The sequence below is a fragment of the Cololabis saira genome, chromosome 7, assembly GCF_033807715.1.
Source record: "Cololabis saira isolate AMF1-May2022 chromosome 7, fColSai1.1, whole genome shotgun sequence".
Classification (NCBI taxonomy): Eukaryota; Metazoa; Chordata; class Actinopteri; order Beloniformes; family Belonidae; genus Cololabis; species Cololabis saira.
This window is the reverse complement of record NC_084593.1, coordinates 27862799-27882354: the sequence shown is the minus strand read 5'-3', so window position 1 is coordinate 27882354 and position 19556 is coordinate 27862799. Positions and strand designations below refer to the sequence as shown.

The following is a 19556-nucleotide window of genomic DNA, read 5'->3' as shown; positions in this document are numbered from 1 at the left end:
ATTTTGTCTGTTGTATTTATAAATTTCTATAACCTTTCTTCTAGCATTCAGAAGATACTGCACTACGTATGAGAGCTTGTGATCACCAGCTAATTTGCATCCAGCCATGTATTTTTCATATTGCGTCCGTATTAATGGTGCCATCGGTGTAAACCGGAGTCAAGTTCTCTCGTCTGATTTATGTCTGACCTGGCAATAAAGCTTTTCTGATTCTGATATTGTGTTGTCATCTTGATGTTATTACAGGTTTAGGACTTTATTTATTAATTTTTTTCCCCCAAACTGTTGAAAATCACATTCATCTTCTTTCAGCTATACCGTTACTGTAGTGGTGCTGGTGAATCTGCAGAATTTCAACACCTGCCAATTCAGAAGGCCTTGAAGCTCAGGCATGTTTAATGAGTCTTATCAACTGAGACTGAAAGATGCATTACTGTAATAATTTATTTACACATATTTTTAATGTGTGCCTTTTTAAGAATGCCTTCACATTTTTGGGGGACTCTGCCGGACTTCACTTTGCTTCTCCTCTGGTTCGCTGAGCACAACTCATGTGAAATTAAGATACATAATATATAATATCTATCACTCTCTTATCAATGGTACATATACCTTTGATAAGAGTGTACAAGAGTTCTGTCCTCTTCATCTAAATCATCACCTGCTTCAGCTTGCTTGGTTGTCATGGAGCTTTAAGTGTTTATGTTTTCATTCTTCTTCTTGAACACATCTTGAAATACTACTGAATCTGTGGTGAGGCTGCATATGCAAGCACACAGCTGAATTTTGAACATAAACATTTGAGCTTTGACTAACAGGGAAAAGGCATATGCATAGAGAGTCAAATGGATAGTGAGTACAAATACTTTTAACTGCTCTAATACACACTAAACTAACCTCACATGTATTCAAAATCGGGTAGTTCAATAATGAGCCAATAGTTCAATCTCACCTGAAGTAGTTGTGTCAAACATCCAAAGTATCAAACTCTGAACAGATATGCTGAAATAAAGCTTTTTTTTTGCTTCTAATTGTAACAGAAAGTCCCTGCTGCTTGGTCTGTTTGGTCTGGTCACAATGAACTTTGGCTGTGTCTCTATGTGCTGCATCTGTGTTAAAAGTCAAACTCACCAACCTGGGTAGATCACACACCAAGACTACAGCCCGGGGCTTTACGCCTTCTTTCTGTGGCTCAGGCATCTTTGAGTCGACTGTAATACACGTGGGTGTGTGATAAATAAATCCTTTATTGAAGTAAACAGGCATGTCTCACGTCCTGGTGTTGACAGGGAACTTTTCAATTATTCACAGTAAAACATTTCTGTTATTCAAAGCCTGCGAGAGAGGCTCACAGGGACCTACTCCATGGCCTACGGTTATCACAACAAGTTCTGTATAACCTGTTATGTAGAAGTCAGTGTACTTTGCCCTCTTTTTTTCACCTTAAAGGTGGCAATTTTTTTTAATCACAAACTTTTCATTCAGTTTTTCACTTTGACCAAATGTGATTTGTAGAACATGTATTTCATTCAACGTTTAATTAAATCAGTAGCTACAAAAGAAAGTGAATGGTTCTCTGCTTGGTGCTTTTTTTCATGTGACCTGTTCTTGTTAAAAATGGTCAGAAAAACAGTGATGACGTAACTCACAAGCTCAATTACACCAGGTCAAAGTTCAAAAGAGGCGGACAAGAAGAAAAAACTAGTAGCCCAAATATTAAACATTTACAGCCAATGACCCAACAACAGTATGGTGAAAACACACACCGAGGATGTGTTTTATAGTCAGTGTGATAAACATAGGCATTCATGCCTGTAAGAGCTGACACAAAATACACAACCTGAGGGTAATAAGCACTGTGTTGGACTAACGCTCTCCTGGACAGTCTTCTGTTTTATGTAGTTCCATGATTTATATGTCTTTATTTTTTTTGTTATATATCAAAAATTATGCTTTTCCAACTCCATAAATTCCTTAAGAGATTAAGAAATTGATGGCGACCAATAAAGACAGGCCCAGTCACTTTAATCAATGTATTTTTATTGATCAAGTTGGATATTTATAATGCTAAATTAGATTTTAATCTGCACTGTAATGCTGCTGTAACTTCAGTTAATCTGACTAGTCTACATTACCAATTTTCAGTGGGTGTTTAATTCCACTTTCGCAAGGTCGCTTTGTTCCCCAGTTTCGTATAAATTGAATGCAGCAATAGTAGTATTCACTATTTACAGCGCACGTGCTGCTACATCATTCACAGTATATGCACGACTGAATGCAATAGCGGTGACAAGTGTTAATCCAAGTTTTGGAAATGTCACCTTACGACTTTGCAACTGAATGCAGGTGTGACCTCAATCTGACCTTTGCTTTGCCATGTAAATGGCCCCCACTAGCAAGTAAACTGAACATGGAGCATGAACTGAGTGACAATAATGATTACAACCACTAATAATGTAAGTAATGCAAACCATCGGTTTGGGGTAATTATTCACATTAACCAACATTGTGGCAACAACACATTTAATGAGTTAGTAACATTATTTTTTATATAGATACAATTGACAAATCAGTGTCCTTGGTTAATGTCATTCTCTTACCGGCTTAATATCACATACATTGTTGTAAGTGGAGAAAAATGAAGCCCTCTTTCCAATTTTTTATAAATGATTTCAAAAGTTTTTTTGTTTCTTTAAAAAATAAAGTCAAATTAATAACTGCAAAAAAATTATTAACCGATATATCAAAGTATCTTTTATCTTAAGTCTCTTTCTGAAATGTTGATGCTATTTGCTTTAAAATGCCTTACTGTTCCTTTGTTTTAACTTTACTTGTCTATCTTAATTTTTGTTTACCGGTACCTCTTGTTCATGATACCTCCCAATTGTTCTTTTTCTTATATTATATTTCCTCTACTAGCAGTTTTTATAAAGTGTGTTTCTCTTGTTTAAAAAATTGTGTTCAAGGATAAAAAAAAATAAAATAAAAAAAAAACATTTAATGAGTTAAGCCATTGGCTTTTCCTGGCGGTGAATGACTCATTGACTTAAGGCTGGCAGCCCAAAGTTTGCCTTTATTGAAAACTAAAATATGGTCCCTATAAAAAGATCTTATTATACACTGTATCGCATAACTGTTATCTATAAGTGATTCTATTAATAAAGCCCACTGTAAAAACCCCAAACTCCGAGGGACCCCTGAGAAAAGGTGCCAACTGGCTTGTTTCAGTTCCTACGGGTGCAACAGCGCTCAGATCATTTCCACAAGAAACAAAGGCAACGTTACATAAAAGCGTACACTTCTTCCTACTCCTTTTTTTCGAACATATGTTTATATGAAGATGTAAATGTTTATCTTTTTATTACTATTTTTTCACTTTCATTTTATATACATGTTTGAAATAAAACTTCTATTAAAAAAAAATTCAATACATCATATGTGCACAACACGAGACATTTTGCGACGTGTCAGCCCAACAGAGGTGAGATGGGCCCAAACCGGTGAGGCAGACCGACGCAGGGAAGCATCTCTCTGACCGACCGAGCTGCATAAACTTGTAAGTGTGCAGAAAGTCTCTAATGGATGATTGACAGCTGTCAGAGGCGTGTAAGGACCAGTGTTGTGCATGTTCAAATGAACACGTTCATTTAACACGTTCATTTCTGTGAGGACGTTGAAATGAACGCAACATAAAGAACTTGAAAGTGAACGTGTTCAGATCTGCAGATCATGAACTGGAATTTGAACTGTCCGGATTATGTGAGTTTCAGCTTCACTGTTTAGGTCCAATTATTACGGAATACATTTCACCAGCGGGCACATTTAAAATACTCGACGAGACAACGACGTCATCACTGCTCTTTTTTCTTCTTCCCTAAAATCCTATTGGACACAAGCTGTTTTTGTCAAAGGAGGAGACCTATCACAGTGCACGCTCTCCACTGGGATGTACGTAAAGCGGAAATACGTCAAGCCTCCTCAAAACGATACCGCCAAAGTAGCCTGTGTTTGTCAAAACAGAGCCGCAACAATGGCTACGCCTGCGTCAGGAGAAGAATATTGGGATATTGGGAGACAGGCACAGGGACGAACAAGACAGACATTGGGAGACGGATATTGGGAGACAGGCATGGAGACAGACAAGACAGACATGGGGAGACAGTTTGTTATGCTCTATATTGCTATATTGTACTGGTACATGTCCTTCCTGTAAAGTTAAGTGACTTCAACATTGAGTTATTGAAAGCAGAGATGTAGTTTTTTGTAAAGCAGTGGTCTTTGAGGGGGATCCAGACTTGGTTGGATGGTGCAGGTTCATTTGGTTTCAGTTCATGATTGTTAATAAACTCTGCATCATCTGCTGTCCTCTTATGATCCCATTCATTTGATTTGTTTTTGGTGTTTCTGCAGGTTTTATATAACATTGTGGTTCTAAAAGCAGCACATCAGTGCAGCTGGTTTCAAAGAGTTAATTCTCAGAAACAATAGTTAAGAGATCCTTAAATTAATTTAGAAAAAAATATAGTAATTTACTGATGTGGAAAATAAGAAATTTACTCGTACTCTTACTTTTACTTAAAGTACATTTAAAAGCATTTACTTTTGGATACTTAAGTACCTTTAAAAGCAAGTACTTTTCTACTCTTACTCGAGTAATATTTTGACTGAGCTACTTTTACTTGTAACGGAGTAAATTTTGACCAGTAGTATTTTTACTCTTTCTCAAGTACTGGGGTCGAGTACCCTGTCCACCTCTGATGATTGTATACAGTGAACAGTTTTAGGATAGGGTGGTGTTTTATTCTTATTTCTCACCTAAAAATATTGAAATGAACTGAATTTGAACTAGTTCAAAGTGAAAATGATGAACTGAACGTGAACTATTCATTTGTAAACTATGTGAACTGAACTTTGAACTAGTTCATGAGAAGAAGTATGAACACTTAGTTACAAGGACCGCCGCACGCTGTCGTCTGCTGATCTACGGAGCCTCACTCCTGAATGAAGGCTGATTTATGGTTCCGCGTTACACCAACGCAGAGCATACGCCGTAGGGTACGCGGCGGCGTGCACCGTACGGTGCGCGTCGCCGCGTACCCTACGCCAAATGCTCTGCGTTGGTTAACGCGGAACCATAATTCAGGCTTGATGGATGATTATTCATGCGCCTCCCTCCCCTGCCACTGCACAGGTCGAGTCCTAATGGCCAGTTTACTACCTGGCGCCCACCTCCTCTGCACGACACCGCACCAAATGTTATTTAAAGAGCGCCCATGAGGTCTAACCCTCTTTTCTACAGGGAGGAGTAACGAATTATTAAAAGTAATCAATAACTACCAGACTGAACATAGTCAATTTATTTTAAGCAACTGCAGGGAAATCAACAAAAGACCATGGAAAAAGGTATGAGCAGACTTATGATGATAGTAATGATAACAATAAACAAGGATTCTCTTCATAATGTGAAACTTTGATCGTGTGGATTATTGTAAGGCTGGTGCACATGGGGACTCCAAAGTTACTGTAGGTTTTGAGGGTTTTGTTGGAGCTGCCTCGTGTTGTTTTGTTGTAATTGTTCACTCAGCTGTTGGAAGTAATCCTGCTGTGAGCACTGGGCTGGAATGTGTCAGTGAGGGACCGGAGCTGTCAGAGGACCAGTGGCTTTGTCAGGTCTCTGTTAACCTGCAGTTATCCTGGTATCCTTGCATTATCCGCTGTATGTAACCAGGCAACGGGCCATGAATAGCCGACACCCTCTCTTTCCAGGTTACACCTTTAATTTGTTCTGAGTCTACTATGTAACTTTTATTTGATGGAGTTTCCCGAAAAATATAGAGGAAAAAAAAGATTTTCCTACTATTATTTGGCAAATGTTGCAGTTTTGTTCTTGTTTACTGACACATTTTAGATAAATGTTTCTATTGTTGCTGATAAGATATGACGGAGTAGAGGGTGTCATGTTATTTGCTACATTTTACAAGCCGTTTGAATGTTCAGTCTACCCTTTTAAAGAAAGCAAATTAAACCTTGGTGAGGAAATTAAATGTATACTTACCAAAGCTTGTAAGAATTCCCGGTCTCTGAAGGGAGAATGCAGTGAAGGAGATTTTTGGCAACCCTTCATGCGTCATATGACCAGATTTCTGCAAGATTGCTTCATCAGGTTTGACTAATGGTTAATCTGGCATACAGATTCCAGCTCTTCTGGGGAAAAGTTTAGGAATGGAGGGGCAATAAAAGCAGTTGATAATATTTTAGAGATAATTTTAACAAATACTTTTTTATGTGTCATGATTGATGTTTCACAAGCAGGTGTGCTTGTACCTCAGCAGTTAAAACTGCAGAATAACTTATTTTTGATTCTAAATTTGTCGTTACTGCATCATTCAAGAGCACACAGCACTGTTATTTACATTTCTTTTATTTTCTATAAACATATTGGTACTAACACTGATCTTTCCTTTTTGTTGTTCTAGCCTACAAGCTCATGTTTCTTTTCATCATACTCTGCAGATTAGCTCTGCATTCAGATTGTTAACATTCACAAATGCTAATCTTTTACAAACTTCCTCCATACACTTGTGTACTCTGCAGTTCGTTGCGATATGACAGCGTTTTGGAAGGAACACTCCAAAGACGCCACAGTGGAGGAGATGATGCTGGATTCTCGTGCCAAGGAGCTGACTGAGCAGGAGCTGCCAGAGATCCTCTCCATGCTGCCGGCTCTGGCTGGGCACCGGGTGCTGGAACTGGGGGCAGGGATCGGGTGAGCGCATAGCTGCATTAGTCCTTTCTCTGTGTTTCCCTTTTATTTATATACATATATATATATATATATATATACACAGTTGTGTGAAAAAGTGTTTGACCCCTTCCTGATTTCTTATTTTTTACATGTTTGTTACACTTAAATGTTTCAGATCATCAAACAACTTTAAATATTAGACAAAGATAACACACGTAAACACAAAATGCAGTTTTTAAATGAAGGGGTTTTTTTATTAAGGGGAAAGAAAAATCCAAACCTACATGGCCCTGTGTGAAAAAGTGATTTCTGGTCATTTTCTGATGCAATTCGTAACCTCAGAAGAAATCTTTTTAACTGAGGAGCACATTACTCATATAGAATCCTGTCATGTGCGATTACAGGCGCTACACTAGCCACCTGCTGACCAAAGCCGCCCACGTGACGGCTGTGGACTTCATGGAAAGCTTCGTGGAGAAAAACAGGCAGCAAAATGGTCACCATAGCAACGTTACCTTTCTCCAAGCTGATGTCACTAAGATGGATATCCCCCAACACAGGTGTGTGTAAAGACCTCTGAAACATCCTGTCATACTAAAGAAAAGCACTGTGGTTTTTGGAAGGGCAGTGCAGCTCTGTGGGTCAGTCAGGACATTTTTAAATGTAGTGACATTAAGAAGATTCCCCAAATGTTGCTGTTACACAATCTGTTTCACAAAGACGGCTCTCACATGTCATGGTAGTTATTTAACTTTCTCCACAGTGTCGACTTCATCTTCTCTAATTGGTTGCTGATGTACCTGAGTGACGGCGAGCTGAAATCCTGTATGGAGAAAATGCTTCACTGGCTCAAGCCTGGTGGCTTTCTTTTTTTCAGGGAGTCCTGCAACCACCGTTCAGGTAGCAATCAAACTTCTTCCTGTTTCTGTTTTCAGCGCTTAAAAATGTTGTCCTAGCTCAAACTGATTTAGGAATGTTAAATGAAAGATTTATATCTCCAAACACGATCTTTCTAAGCCACAATATAATAATAATTTGATTATTAGACTCAATCTTTCTTTACCCATCAAACATTCACACAGTGCTGTTTACGATGAAAACCTAAATGAACCATTTTAGTTAATAGCTGCTCAAATCTACTTTGGCAGAGATAACTTCTAACAAGCAAGACCTGCAGGTTTTTGAACGCTCTTTGGAGAACTGCTTTCAGCTAGTTTGTGTGAAGAGCTCTCTTTAGGTCGTTCCAGAGCATCTCTATAGGGCTGGGGTCCTGGTTCTAACCGGATCACTCATAAAGGAACATTTCTTCTTGCATCACACAACTTTTAATAACCTTTAGCTGCTGGACAACCACTCAGAGATGATCATATCAGGTACTTTTGGTAAACTTGGGAGTTCATTTACTCCGTGGCTATTGCAAGTCATCCAGGCCCTCAGGCAAACAAGGAAGCCCAAATGATAATGCTCCCTCCACCCGGATTTTGGTTGTGGTGTTTTGTGCCATACATTTCATCAGACTAAAAATTGTTAAACTTAATGCCCACAGCCTGTTTTCATCTTCTTTTTCCTGAGATCATGATGTTCTGCTATGGACATCGTGCCTGTTCAAGGACTTTATGCTCGACTCATTAACAGAGATGTTCACCAATTCCAGTGACATCTTCAAGCATTTGGCTGTTAGTTGTGATTCCTCTTTACCTTTGGACCCATCTTGGATTAGGACAGTCCTAAACTGTCTTCATTTAGTCTTTTGACATCTTGTTTTTGTGTTGCGTTTCTCATACTTTTTCAGCAAAAGTTGTTAGTGTATCTTTTACATAAATTAGGCATGAAAAATGACTCACCATTGCTTTCTCTAAAGGTGACAGCAAAAGGGACTTCAACCCCACTTTGTACCGCAGCGAGGCCCAGTACAGTCATCTGGCATCGTCAGTGCAGGTGGACGCCCCAGATGCAGGCCAAACGTTTGGTTTTGAAATTGTGTTGAAAAAGAAGGTTCAGACTTATGTTGAGGTACTGTAAAATAATTAACATCTCAGCAAATGTTAAATGAGTTATTAAAGAAGTGCCTTGCAGTCTTTGATCCCCTTTGTTACTGCCTCATCCTCCTCTTGTTTCAGATGAAAAATAATCCAAATCAAATCTGCTGGCTGCTGCAGAAGACTGTCCGTTCCTCGGGCAGCCAGACTGGATTCAGCACCTTCCAGCAGTTTTTAGACAACCAGCAGTACACGCGGCGAGGCATCCTACGCTACGAGAAGATGTTTGGGCCAGGTTACGTCAGCACAGGGGGACCCACAACCACCAAGGTGAGAACGACACAGGATAATCCAGATGAAGAAGAAAATGATTGGAATAAATAAAACAAATCCTTCAGATCTAGAAGTTTCTGTTTCTGAGCAGATTGATGGATTTTGATTACATGTTCTACAGTTTATGAGAAAATGCCAGCAAAAGTAATGACATTACATCAGATTTTGATTCACTATCTGTCTTTGTTAATAAAATGAAGAGTAACAACTTTACATTAGTAACAACAGCAGGGTGGGCGTTTCTTGGCAGCTTGACCAAGGAAAACATTTCATATTTCCTGCTTCCTGTTTTCTCTGTCCAAGCTGCTAATACCTTGTTTGTTATTTAGGTTTCCTCTGAGTTACTTTATCCCTATGCAACACAAATATGCCTGAATTAAGTAGACTTTAAACCTCAGATAAATATATTTGAAATGATAATAAAACATTTACATGATTGGAAACACACACGGTATCAACAAAAGAAATGATAATAGAAGAAAATCCTAGATGTCTAAATCTTTTCTACCAAGATATCACAAAAGACAGATGTGAGTTGAAATTAAATAGAATGAATAGGCCCGTATACTGTAATCCCAGATATTTCATTATAATATTTTATTTTATTTTATTTTATTGGGGTAGAATTGAAAAATACACAACTGTAAGTTTAAAAAGTATCCAGATATTTTCTTGTGGTTCTCCTTATAGATAGAAGGGTGCTGATCCGGGCTGGAGTCTTCTTATGGAAAAATGTTCATCTTTGGGCTTACAAAGAGAACAACTCTTCATATGAACTCCCACAGTACAAACAGCAAGTCAGTCCCCAAAAAAACCAACAATCGCTGCCTAGAGGATGTTATTGGAAACTGGCATAGACACAAGAATATAACAGCATTGTCAATGAAAATTCAGAGTTTGAAAGTATCTCTTCTTCGGGTTGGCTGTCCAGCCAAACTGGCTTAGTGAGCCATGAAAATATCGGTCAAACAGGTGACATCTAGCTCAGCAGAGGTTCACTTTGTTGACAGGAAAAAAAAATACTCATCGCACAAGAAAAACAACTCTGTCATCTTGAGAAACAATTCAGTTCCATTCAATTCAGCTTAGTTTATATAGTGCCAAATCATGACAACTGTCATCTCAAGGCATTTCAACAAGACAGTACAACTCGCTCCAAAGTATTCCAATTAATACAAAGCCAATAAAATAACCACAATAATTATTGCTTTGCTAAGAAACCCAGCAGATTGCATCCAAAAATAAACAGCGTGGAGGCTTGGTGGTTACCAATGTTGCCTCACAGCAAGGTTTGGTAGGGGCCTTGTGTCTCTGCATGCCTCTGCCTCCTTCAGCTCCTTCATACTCGACCCCTGGCTTCAGCAGTTTGGGAAGTTTGGTGGAGCATCCTATGACTTCTCAGTAGCAGTGTCATAGTGATGAATAAAACCAAACACAAAGAGGAAACTCTGCTGTAGAGTACTAGTATATCAGCCTGAGAGAGGAAATATTTCACATAATAGTTACCTAGAGCAAGAGTCAAGACAAATCTGGAGTAGGTTTCTGGCTATCTACAGGTAATCCTAACCAGGCAGAACGCTTACAGAACTTAAATTGGGCAGTTTTCAGACTCTTCAGGTTCAGTCTGATGGAAAATGACTCTATACCAAGTACTCAAGCCTGCATGTGCACAAAGACTTGTCAAATAATTTGCAAGATGTTACTGATCTCAATTTACTTTTAATTTCAGTAAATTTGCAATGGCAGCTTTCAATATGCATGATAGGGCCAATTACCTATTTTATTGATGTTACATTAAACCTACAACACAATTACTTCAATAATTTAGAATATGAATATTTCAGGGAACAAAAGGTTTTAAGTTTTAATCTACTTTACAAATGTAAATATTAAAGTAAAAAAATATTTATTTTTTTTTTTGGGGGGGTGTTTGTGAACAGGAGTTTGTTGACCTACTGAACCTAAAGCCTGGACAGAAGGTTCTGGATGTTGGATGTGGCATTGGTGGAGGAGACTTCTACATGGCAAAGGTAAGAGGCACACAGTTGGTACCAAATTAAAGGCAAAAAGCACTCAAATTAAGTAACAATAACCATGAATAAAAACACTAAATAACAGCAAAAATGATATATTTCAGACATTTGGAGTGGAGGTGCTTGGCCTGGATCTGTCAGACAACATGGTGGGGATTGCCATCGAGAGAGCGACAACTGAGAAACTTCCAACAGTGCGTGTATTGTTCAGTGTTCTCGCTCATCCTGTTGGTTTTCATACTAAACTTTAAGTTTTTATGCATACATTTGTCCACTAGTTTTTAAAACATATCCATAATGATATGTACTTTATTTCAGGTGCAGTTTGAAGTGGCTGATGCCACCAAGAGGACGTTTCCTGAAGGTTCATTTGATGTGATCTACAGCAGAGACACGATCCTGCACATCGATGATAAACTGTCCCTCTTCAAACGCTTCCATGTAAGCAGATTCATCTAATTTTGGATTGTAGTATTGAGTGTATGTTTTAAATTTCTTCCAGACTTATGAATTTGTTTATGTCAGGTCTAGATTTCTTTATGTGCTTGATCACCAGCCTACGTGTGTTTCTTTGCATCCAGTCATGGTTAAAGCCTGGCGGTCAGCTGCTCATCAGTGACTACTGCTGTGGGGAGAAGCCCTGGACGACAGTGTTTGAGGCCTATGTCAAACAGCGGGGATACGTTCTCTATACACCATCAGAGTATGGAAAGGTAGGCTTACAACAGAGCTTATTAGTTTCTGAGTGAACAACACTGACTTATAGAGAGTTCAGTTCTGATCATCATCACCAGATCCTGATCCCTGTCTACTTCAGCGTCTCTTCTTACCATTCTGCTTAAAAGTACAATTTGCATGTATTTACTAGTGTTTCATAAAAAATTTAAAAAATCAGTTTATCTTATATACTGAATATTTGGTGAAAGGCTGAGTAAAAGAAGGTGGAAATGAAGAAAGGACAGATTATTTATATTTTTAATAAAAGTGCACCATTATATCAATATTCAAAGAATTTGAAACTAGCTCAAAAATGTGTTTAGTGTTTAGTGTAAGTAAGTACCAATCAGCAAATAAAAAAAATTGCTAAAGGATTTTAAAAAATGAATTTAAATTCATGTCACTGAAAAAACAAAATGTGACACCAAAGACGTGATATCTTGGGACCTACAGTATCTATACAAACACTGGTGTTACTGGTCTCATAAAGAGGAGCAACACAGATGACTGTTTTATTTGTTATACATGCATGATTAAAGGGGACCTATTATGGCATGTAATATCTATTTTAAACAGGCCTTAAATGTCTTAAAAACACGCTTTTGATTGTTTTTGCTAAATAAATTAGAAATTCAGCCTCTGAGGAATGTCTTTATCATCCCATTCTCTAACTTCCTTCTCTATGAGGGATTCTGAGTGGGCGGGAGGCTATGATAATGAGGCACTATGCTGACTGGCTGCCTGAATGACGCGTAGCAGGGGAGGGCACAAAGCATCGCTCTGGGCAGAAGAACGTGAGTGCTTTTAAAAAAGCACTCACGTTCAGATGTGCATCAACATTAAAAAAAAAATAAAAAAAAAAACGTATTTTGAGGAATGCTAGAAAGCCATGTTAAAGATTTAATGCTTTGCAGTTGTTAAAAGAATGCCGAGGCCTTCTGGGCTCTGTGAATTTGTTGCTGATGTCTCACTAAAACCCAGCAGAGGGTGGTGTTGTTCTTGCTCTTCCTCATCCCCTCTTCCTCTGTCAATGCAGTTCATTCAGGAAGCTGGTTTCTGCAATGTTCGTGCAGAAGATCGGACAGCCCAGTTCATCCAAGTGATCAAAACAGAGCTACAGAGAGCAGAGGCCATTAAAGATACATTCATTGAGGTTAGTATAGAGAAATACTTATGCATTCACACCAAGACAGATGATCATGATAGTAATACAGACAAACTACAAATTAAATCTTTGAAAGTCTAATCAACATGCTCGTCTGTTTCCTGCAGGAATTTTCGGACAAGGACTATTTTGCAATAGTTAATGGCTGGAAAGAAAAACATGAACGTTCCAACAGTGGAGACCAGCGATGGGGACTCTTTCATGCAACAAAGAAATGAGGAATTTCACAAAGAGTGGAGGAGATAATAAAAGGAGAAATATATTGTTTGGCATTTATTTATGTATTCTTATCTTTGATGAAAGTCAAACAGTTTTGTGAGTTTATAAAAACAATGAAAAACAGTGGATTTAAACTCACAAAATGCATAAATGCATCACTTCTTTTGTTTAATTTAATTATCAATGTTTGTCAAAAAAATGTTTTTTGTACAGAACATTTAGTTTTTAAAGATGTGTTTGAAATTGTCGTCAGTCAAATTTTTCTGAAATACCACATTGTATGTCCCAGAAACTTTAAATTGGGTTCAGGTGCTCCAGGGACTCTTTTAGCCTAAATCCCAGGAAGATATACAACACAAAGGTAAGACATTGCAAGGCCTGACACAATCAATGACACAAATGAGCAACTGTAGCTTCACCTCCTCAGTCATTTACCAGGTATGCTTCACTTATGTGCCCTCAGTACCAGCTGATAGGCAAACACTGCAATACATGTCGATAATAAAATTTACAACTTCCTCTGTGCTTGTGCTATTATATCCCACAACACATGATTTCCCCTTTATAAATAACACACACTTATGTAATGAAGCCCTCCATTACAATCTAGTAATATAGGTTTAGCATAAATACTTGCATAACTAGCAAAATTAGTTGAACCTACTTACCAGTGTGGAAGAAACATTGCTGATTTCACATCATATTTCAATATTTAAAGCAACACAATGGAACTTACGAATCTTAAATAATGTTAATTTAGGGCATAGATCAACTCTTAGCAGGACAAATTGCACTTACGCCCAAGGGCGTATATTTGGTGGGAACGTGTATGAATCCCCTATAACATGATAAAGGGATGTCCTTTATCATCTTATAGGGGATTCACATAAAATTAGTTTACATTAGTAGCAAACTCTTCTGAGTGTTTTTATTTAATTCTGAATATAATAATGTTAATTCATGAAAATATGTAATATTAAGTAAAAACAATGACTGACGATGGTATCAGAATGAAAAGTTCCTGTATGGCACCAAAATGATTCACATGTAAATATAAAGACTCTGCAGGCTGATCTTTTTTTTTTTACAACATGCTGCTCCGAGGGACTTTGTTGGAACTGACGGGGATCATAATTCCATAACATATTGCATTGTGTTCTAAAAAGAATGGTGATGGCCTGTGAAAAGATGAGACGGTTAGAAACCCTTAGTTCTGTGATTACGAGAGCTGATACAAAGAAAAGAAGTCAGAATATCTGTTTTCTGCTACATGCTTACACACACACACACGTCTTGTTCTGATAAAGAGTTTTAGAAAACGCTTAGTCTAATATCCTGTTTTGGAAGACACACACACCCTGTACATCCAAGATTTATAGAAGTTGTGATTAGACCACAACATCTCAAGGTCAAACTGTAGGATCTTAAAAAGAAGGGAGTCGGAGGAGGAATAAGAGAGGCAGATTAGGTGAGCTTTCTGTCAGGATATTGTATTCAGAGATTGGACAAAGGAGAAAAGGTGAAGAGATTCCACGCCCCATCTTTTTGAACTGATCATTTTATCATATGCAAATGTGTATCATGTTCTAAATCCTTTAAGCACAGATCATGTTTCATCCACTTGTGAGGCTCACCCAATCAGAACTGGTCCTTGTAGGCCCACAAGGTTGGTTTTAAACTCCAAATAAATCTCCTTAGATGAGAAGTTGTTCGTCTTCTTTTAAATCTTTATATTTTAGTCTGAGGTATTGAGTCTCTTCTCCAGATAAATGAACACTCTCTGACACTGTTTTCCTACAGTGAAGTTAAAGACCATGTTCATGTGTACAACCTATTTTAGTCCATGTCAAAGCACCTTAAAAATTAGCAAACCATTATCATGGACTCATTCATCAGTAGACATAACTCAGAAAGTGACGTACAATTTTCTTTAAAAAGTAGCTCCTTCAGTTTTTTTGTTGCCATCCTCGCTCCCTTTTGACACCTGTGATGGGCGTGAGGTTGAACCCAAGAAGAGCACAGATCGAGGCCGGTGAAACAGTTCAATTTATTAGCCAAAAATAAGGTGGTACAAGTCAAAGCTGAACGTGGTAGTCCACAACCTGAACAGGCCAGAAATCAGTCCTTTTTAGACGCAGAAACATTCAGGCAGGGAATCCGTGCAAAGCAAGAACCAGACAAGTGACGAGCAGGCAAAGTAGTCCGGAACAGGGAGGGTTGAAACCAACAAGACAATCCAGAGAAAACTGCTAGAAGGCTTTGCATGGAGATAAGATAAGAACAATATAAGATAAGATAACCAGGCAAAGAGTGAGTGGAAGGAGTGGGTGTGTATATGGTGAGGGAACACAGGTCATTGTGGTTGCACTGATGAAACTGGCAGTAGGAAAGGAAAGCCAGGAAAGGATCATGACAGACACCAACACTTCACCTAAAAATATTTGTCATTATTTGGAAAAATCCTTTCCCTTCTTGCGCAGTTTTGGAAATCTAGTAGAGAACCTGATTTAACCCTTTGTGTACATCTGGATTAACGACACGTTGACGCGTTTTTGTTTTTTTTTTAGTAAGAGGAGGAGTCAACAACATTGCGAGGACAATTTATGAACTACTGGCTAAAGGTGGGGGCATGACCCCACTGTCCATGCTAATTCTACACCCCTGCTTACACCAAAGCTTGAGCAGGTCTGTATGGTTAAAGGAACGTCATGACTTTGTGGCACAGATCAGAACACATCACAACACTCCCAACTGCCAATCAATCTAAGCCTTTATTATCATTATAATGGTACAATGAGATTAGGCAGCAGCTCCGTAAAAGTGCACACATGCAAAGATTATGTAAACAAAGACTGTGTAAACAACAAAATAAGAAACAGGAAACATAAATATATATTCACTATGAAAATGAGTGAATGAGAGAATAATAATGCACATGAATGAGTGAAAGAATATTGCACATAATGGATGAAGAATATTGCACAGTATGAGGAGCTTATTGGTTCAGAAAGTTCACAGCTTTGGGAAAGAAGCTGTCTCTGAGTCTGTTTGTCCGTGTCCGTATGGACCTGAAGTGCCTGCCAGAGGGCAACAGGTCAAAGAATTGGAAACCGGGGTGGGTGTTGTCCTTTAAAATGTTCCTTGCCCTGTTGAGGCAGCGGGAGCTGTAGATATCAGACAGGGAGGGCAGGGAGGGCAGAGGGCAGCCAATGATCTTCTGTGCTGTGTTGGCCACCCTCTGCAGCCTCTTCCTGTCTGCTTCCGTGCAGCTGGAGTGCCACACTGTCACAGCATACTGTAGGTCAGCAGGCTCTCGATGGTGGAGCGGTAGAAGGTCACCAGCAGCTGTGTGTTCAGGCGCTCCTTCCTGAGCACCCTCAGGAAGTGTAGCCGCTGCTGAGCCTTCTTGACCAGTGCAGTGGTGTTGACAGACCAGGAGAGGTCTGCAGTGATGTGGACGCCCAGGAACTTGGAGGACTGCACTTGCTCTACACGTTCACCGTTGATGTACACGGGGGCGGGGGCGGCTCTGTTCCGCCTGAAATCCAAGATGAGTTTCTTGGTTTTGGTGATGTTCAGTGCCAGGTTGTTCAGTGCGCACCACTCACCAAGTTTAAGGACCTCATCTCTCGTTTCCCCCTGTATTCAGCCCCACCACCGTTGTGTCATCAGCAAACTTGACAATGATGTTCTCTGGGTGGGCGGGGCTGCAGTCCGATGTGTAGAGCGAGTACAGTAGTGGGCCCAGCACACAGCCCTGAGGAGAGCCAGTGCTGAGAGTGCAGGAGGAGGAGAGGTGAGGACCAAGTTTTACACGCTGGGGTCGGTTCACCAAAAATTCTTTAATCCAGGAGCAGGTGGATGGTGGGAGCCCCAGGTTGGATAGCTTGGGGATTAGAAAGGCCGGTATTATTGTATTAAAGGCTGAACTGAAGTCGACGAAGAGCATCCTGACGTAGCCCCCCTGTTTCTCCAGGTGACTCAGCGCCGAGTGGAGTGTGATGGTTATGGCGTCTTCAGTTGATCTGTTTGCCCGGTATGCAAACTGGTGCGCGTCCAGGGGGGGGGGGGGACAGGCTTTGATGTGCTTTAAGACCAGTTTCTCAAAGCACTTGGTGATGACTGGGGTGAGTGCTACAGGGCGGAAGTCATTGAGAGTTGCAGTGGGTGACTTTTTGGGGCCCGGGATGATTGTAGCTGATTTCAAGCAGGGTAGGATGACAGCTTGGGCCAGAGACCGGTTGAAAATGTCAGTGAAGACCTGAGTTAGCTGGTTGGCACATGCCTTGAGCACCTTCCCAGGTACTCCATCTCTGGACCTGCAGCGGGCAAAGAAGCTGTTCAGCTCCTCTGCCAAGGCCGCATGAGTCTCCGGATGTCACAGCACAGCCTCTGTAGTTGGTGATGGTCTGTCAACAAGTCAACAAAAGGTCCTCTTGCAAGTTATACCAGAATGTTGAACAATGTCCATTCTCATCTTAGCACAGCTTCGATGAAATGTTTTCATCTATGTGACATGTTGACTACTTGTACACTCATTTTGTATCATAAATTGGTGCAATATATGTATTGGTGCAACAGTGTAATTCCTACATATGACATCTTTAAAATTTAAAACCAGATTTAAAGAATACTACTGCAAAGATCTAATCTTTTGAGTCTAAGCTGAGTTACTTCTGAGTTATTTAATTAGAAAATATGTGTCCTTTAATTTTATGTCAATGTACAGCATAGTTTGTAAGCAAAACACAATGTTCAAAACTTGCTTGTCTTGTACTTCCACTAAAGCTAGTCTTTTTAGGCTACGCCCACAAGCCGCCACTGTCACTTCCTATGCACATGTAAACGATGTTGTCAGCATAATGACATGTCATACTAGTCAAGCAGGCTAACCAGCATGACATGTCCTGTTTCATTTGGAGACGTGGCAAAATGTATAAGGTCCTGTTTCATTTGGAGACGTGGCAAAATGTATAGATAAAGATCTCGTCTCTGTGAGTCTGTGACATTATTTACCCATGGGAACCATGACACTCCTCTTCTTTTGACAAGGAACTATGTATGTTTGAGTGACAATGAAATGCACTGTTTGTAATGAAAGGGGGAAATTATGATGAGGAAAACATCTGTACTGAGTTCATTGTTCTCAGCTTTGCAGTAGTTTCTGAAGACTAATGTTGATTTGATTTATTGAGTCACTGACTTTGCTCCACTTCCTTACCTTCTACATCAAATTAAAGTATAATCAGGGTATGATGCGTAATCAGTCCGTGTTTTGCCAGTGATGGCGCTGGTTTCCAGTCTGATGGACCATCAATGTATGGGTCACTGCTATTAACTAAAGATGTAAGATACTGAGCAACTGAATGTCCAGGAAATGCTCAACAGGCACAAGTTAAAATGGGTTAAATCAGCATTTCATTGTGTACGACACAATCTTTTTGATTATTATTTAAGGTTGCTGGGTGCTGAAAGCCATCAGCATGACCAAGCATCGCCGGGCTTTGATGTGTTCATCTCAGGGTAGCAACTACTAGTCCACATCAAACAGATGGTGAGGGATTACAAAATAGCGTCATTCCTCAGAATCCAAGTGTTTGGTCTCTCACTCATAAATTGAATAAATGATCGTTTCATTCTTAACCAAGAAGAGACGTGACCTCGCAGACCTGCCACACTAATTTTGAAGTAACAATTCTGCCACATTTGCTATTAAGGCAATTTATCAGGTACTTTAGCAGGAACACAAATACATTACTGTGTGTCACTGCTGTTAGCACAGTTAGCTGACTAAAATTAAATATTTGTGGTTTTAACTGAAGGAAATGAATAAAGGAATTCAGATTTAGTTGAACTCTATTTACATTTTGTACCATTCTAACACTGTTGCGCTTTTGTTTGTGTAAATTAAAGAGTGTATTCCATCCTATCATAACTCCAAGGTTTCTCATAGCTGTACTGTATACCAAAGTTATGCTATCCAGGGTAACTGTATAGTTCGGCTCCGCATTTCTGGAGTTCAAAAACATAACCTCAAATTTATCATGTTTTCAAAGTTAATTTATGTTATTATAAAAATTGCTGACGGTGCTTTCTCTTTAGACAAATTAGTTAGATTAGTCAAAAGTAATCAAGTAATGACCTGTTTCATCTGGCTTCGATGTAATGATGGAGCTATCTGCATAGCACCATCTCCACATTCAGTAAAATTATGCTATGAGATCTGAGCATATTTCCTGGGGAAAGAACAGCAAAGGCATCACCGAACAAGAACGAAGATGTGATGTATAAAGTGAAACGTTGTAGCTTATGAAGAAGGTTTAAAGAGAAGCCATTTGCGTCTTGTTGGAAAAAGTAAGACCTAC

The 19556-nt window shown here is 39.3% G+C and overlaps 1 protein-coding gene across 2 annotated transcripts; it reads left to right on the top strand.

Moving 5' to 3' along the window:
- The first annotated feature begins 5243 nt into the window (after positions 1-5243).
- pmt (phosphoethanolamine methyltransferase) lies at positions 5244-13710 on the top strand. 2 transcript variants are annotated; one of them, XM_061726314.1, is made up of 12 exons: positions 5244-5403; positions 6595-6766; positions 7150-7305; positions 7509-7645; positions 8607-8758; positions 8866-9054; positions 10998-11087; positions 11195-11284; positions 11409-11531; positions 11672-11803; positions 12844-12960; positions 13080-13710. In XM_061726314.1, the coding sequence occupies exons 1-12, from the start codon at positions 5394-5396 to the stop codon at positions 13188-13190; spliced, it is 1479 nt and encodes a 492-aa protein (XP_061582298.1). In that variant the 5' UTR covers positions 5244-5393; the 3' UTR covers positions 13191-13710. The 2 variants fall into 2 exon arrangements, with proteins under 2 accessions (XP_061582298.1, XP_061582296.1); XM_061726312.1 differs by lacking the exon at positions 5244-5403 and adding an exon at positions 5640-5766.
- The last annotated feature ends 5846 nt before the right edge of the window (positions 13711-19556 follow it).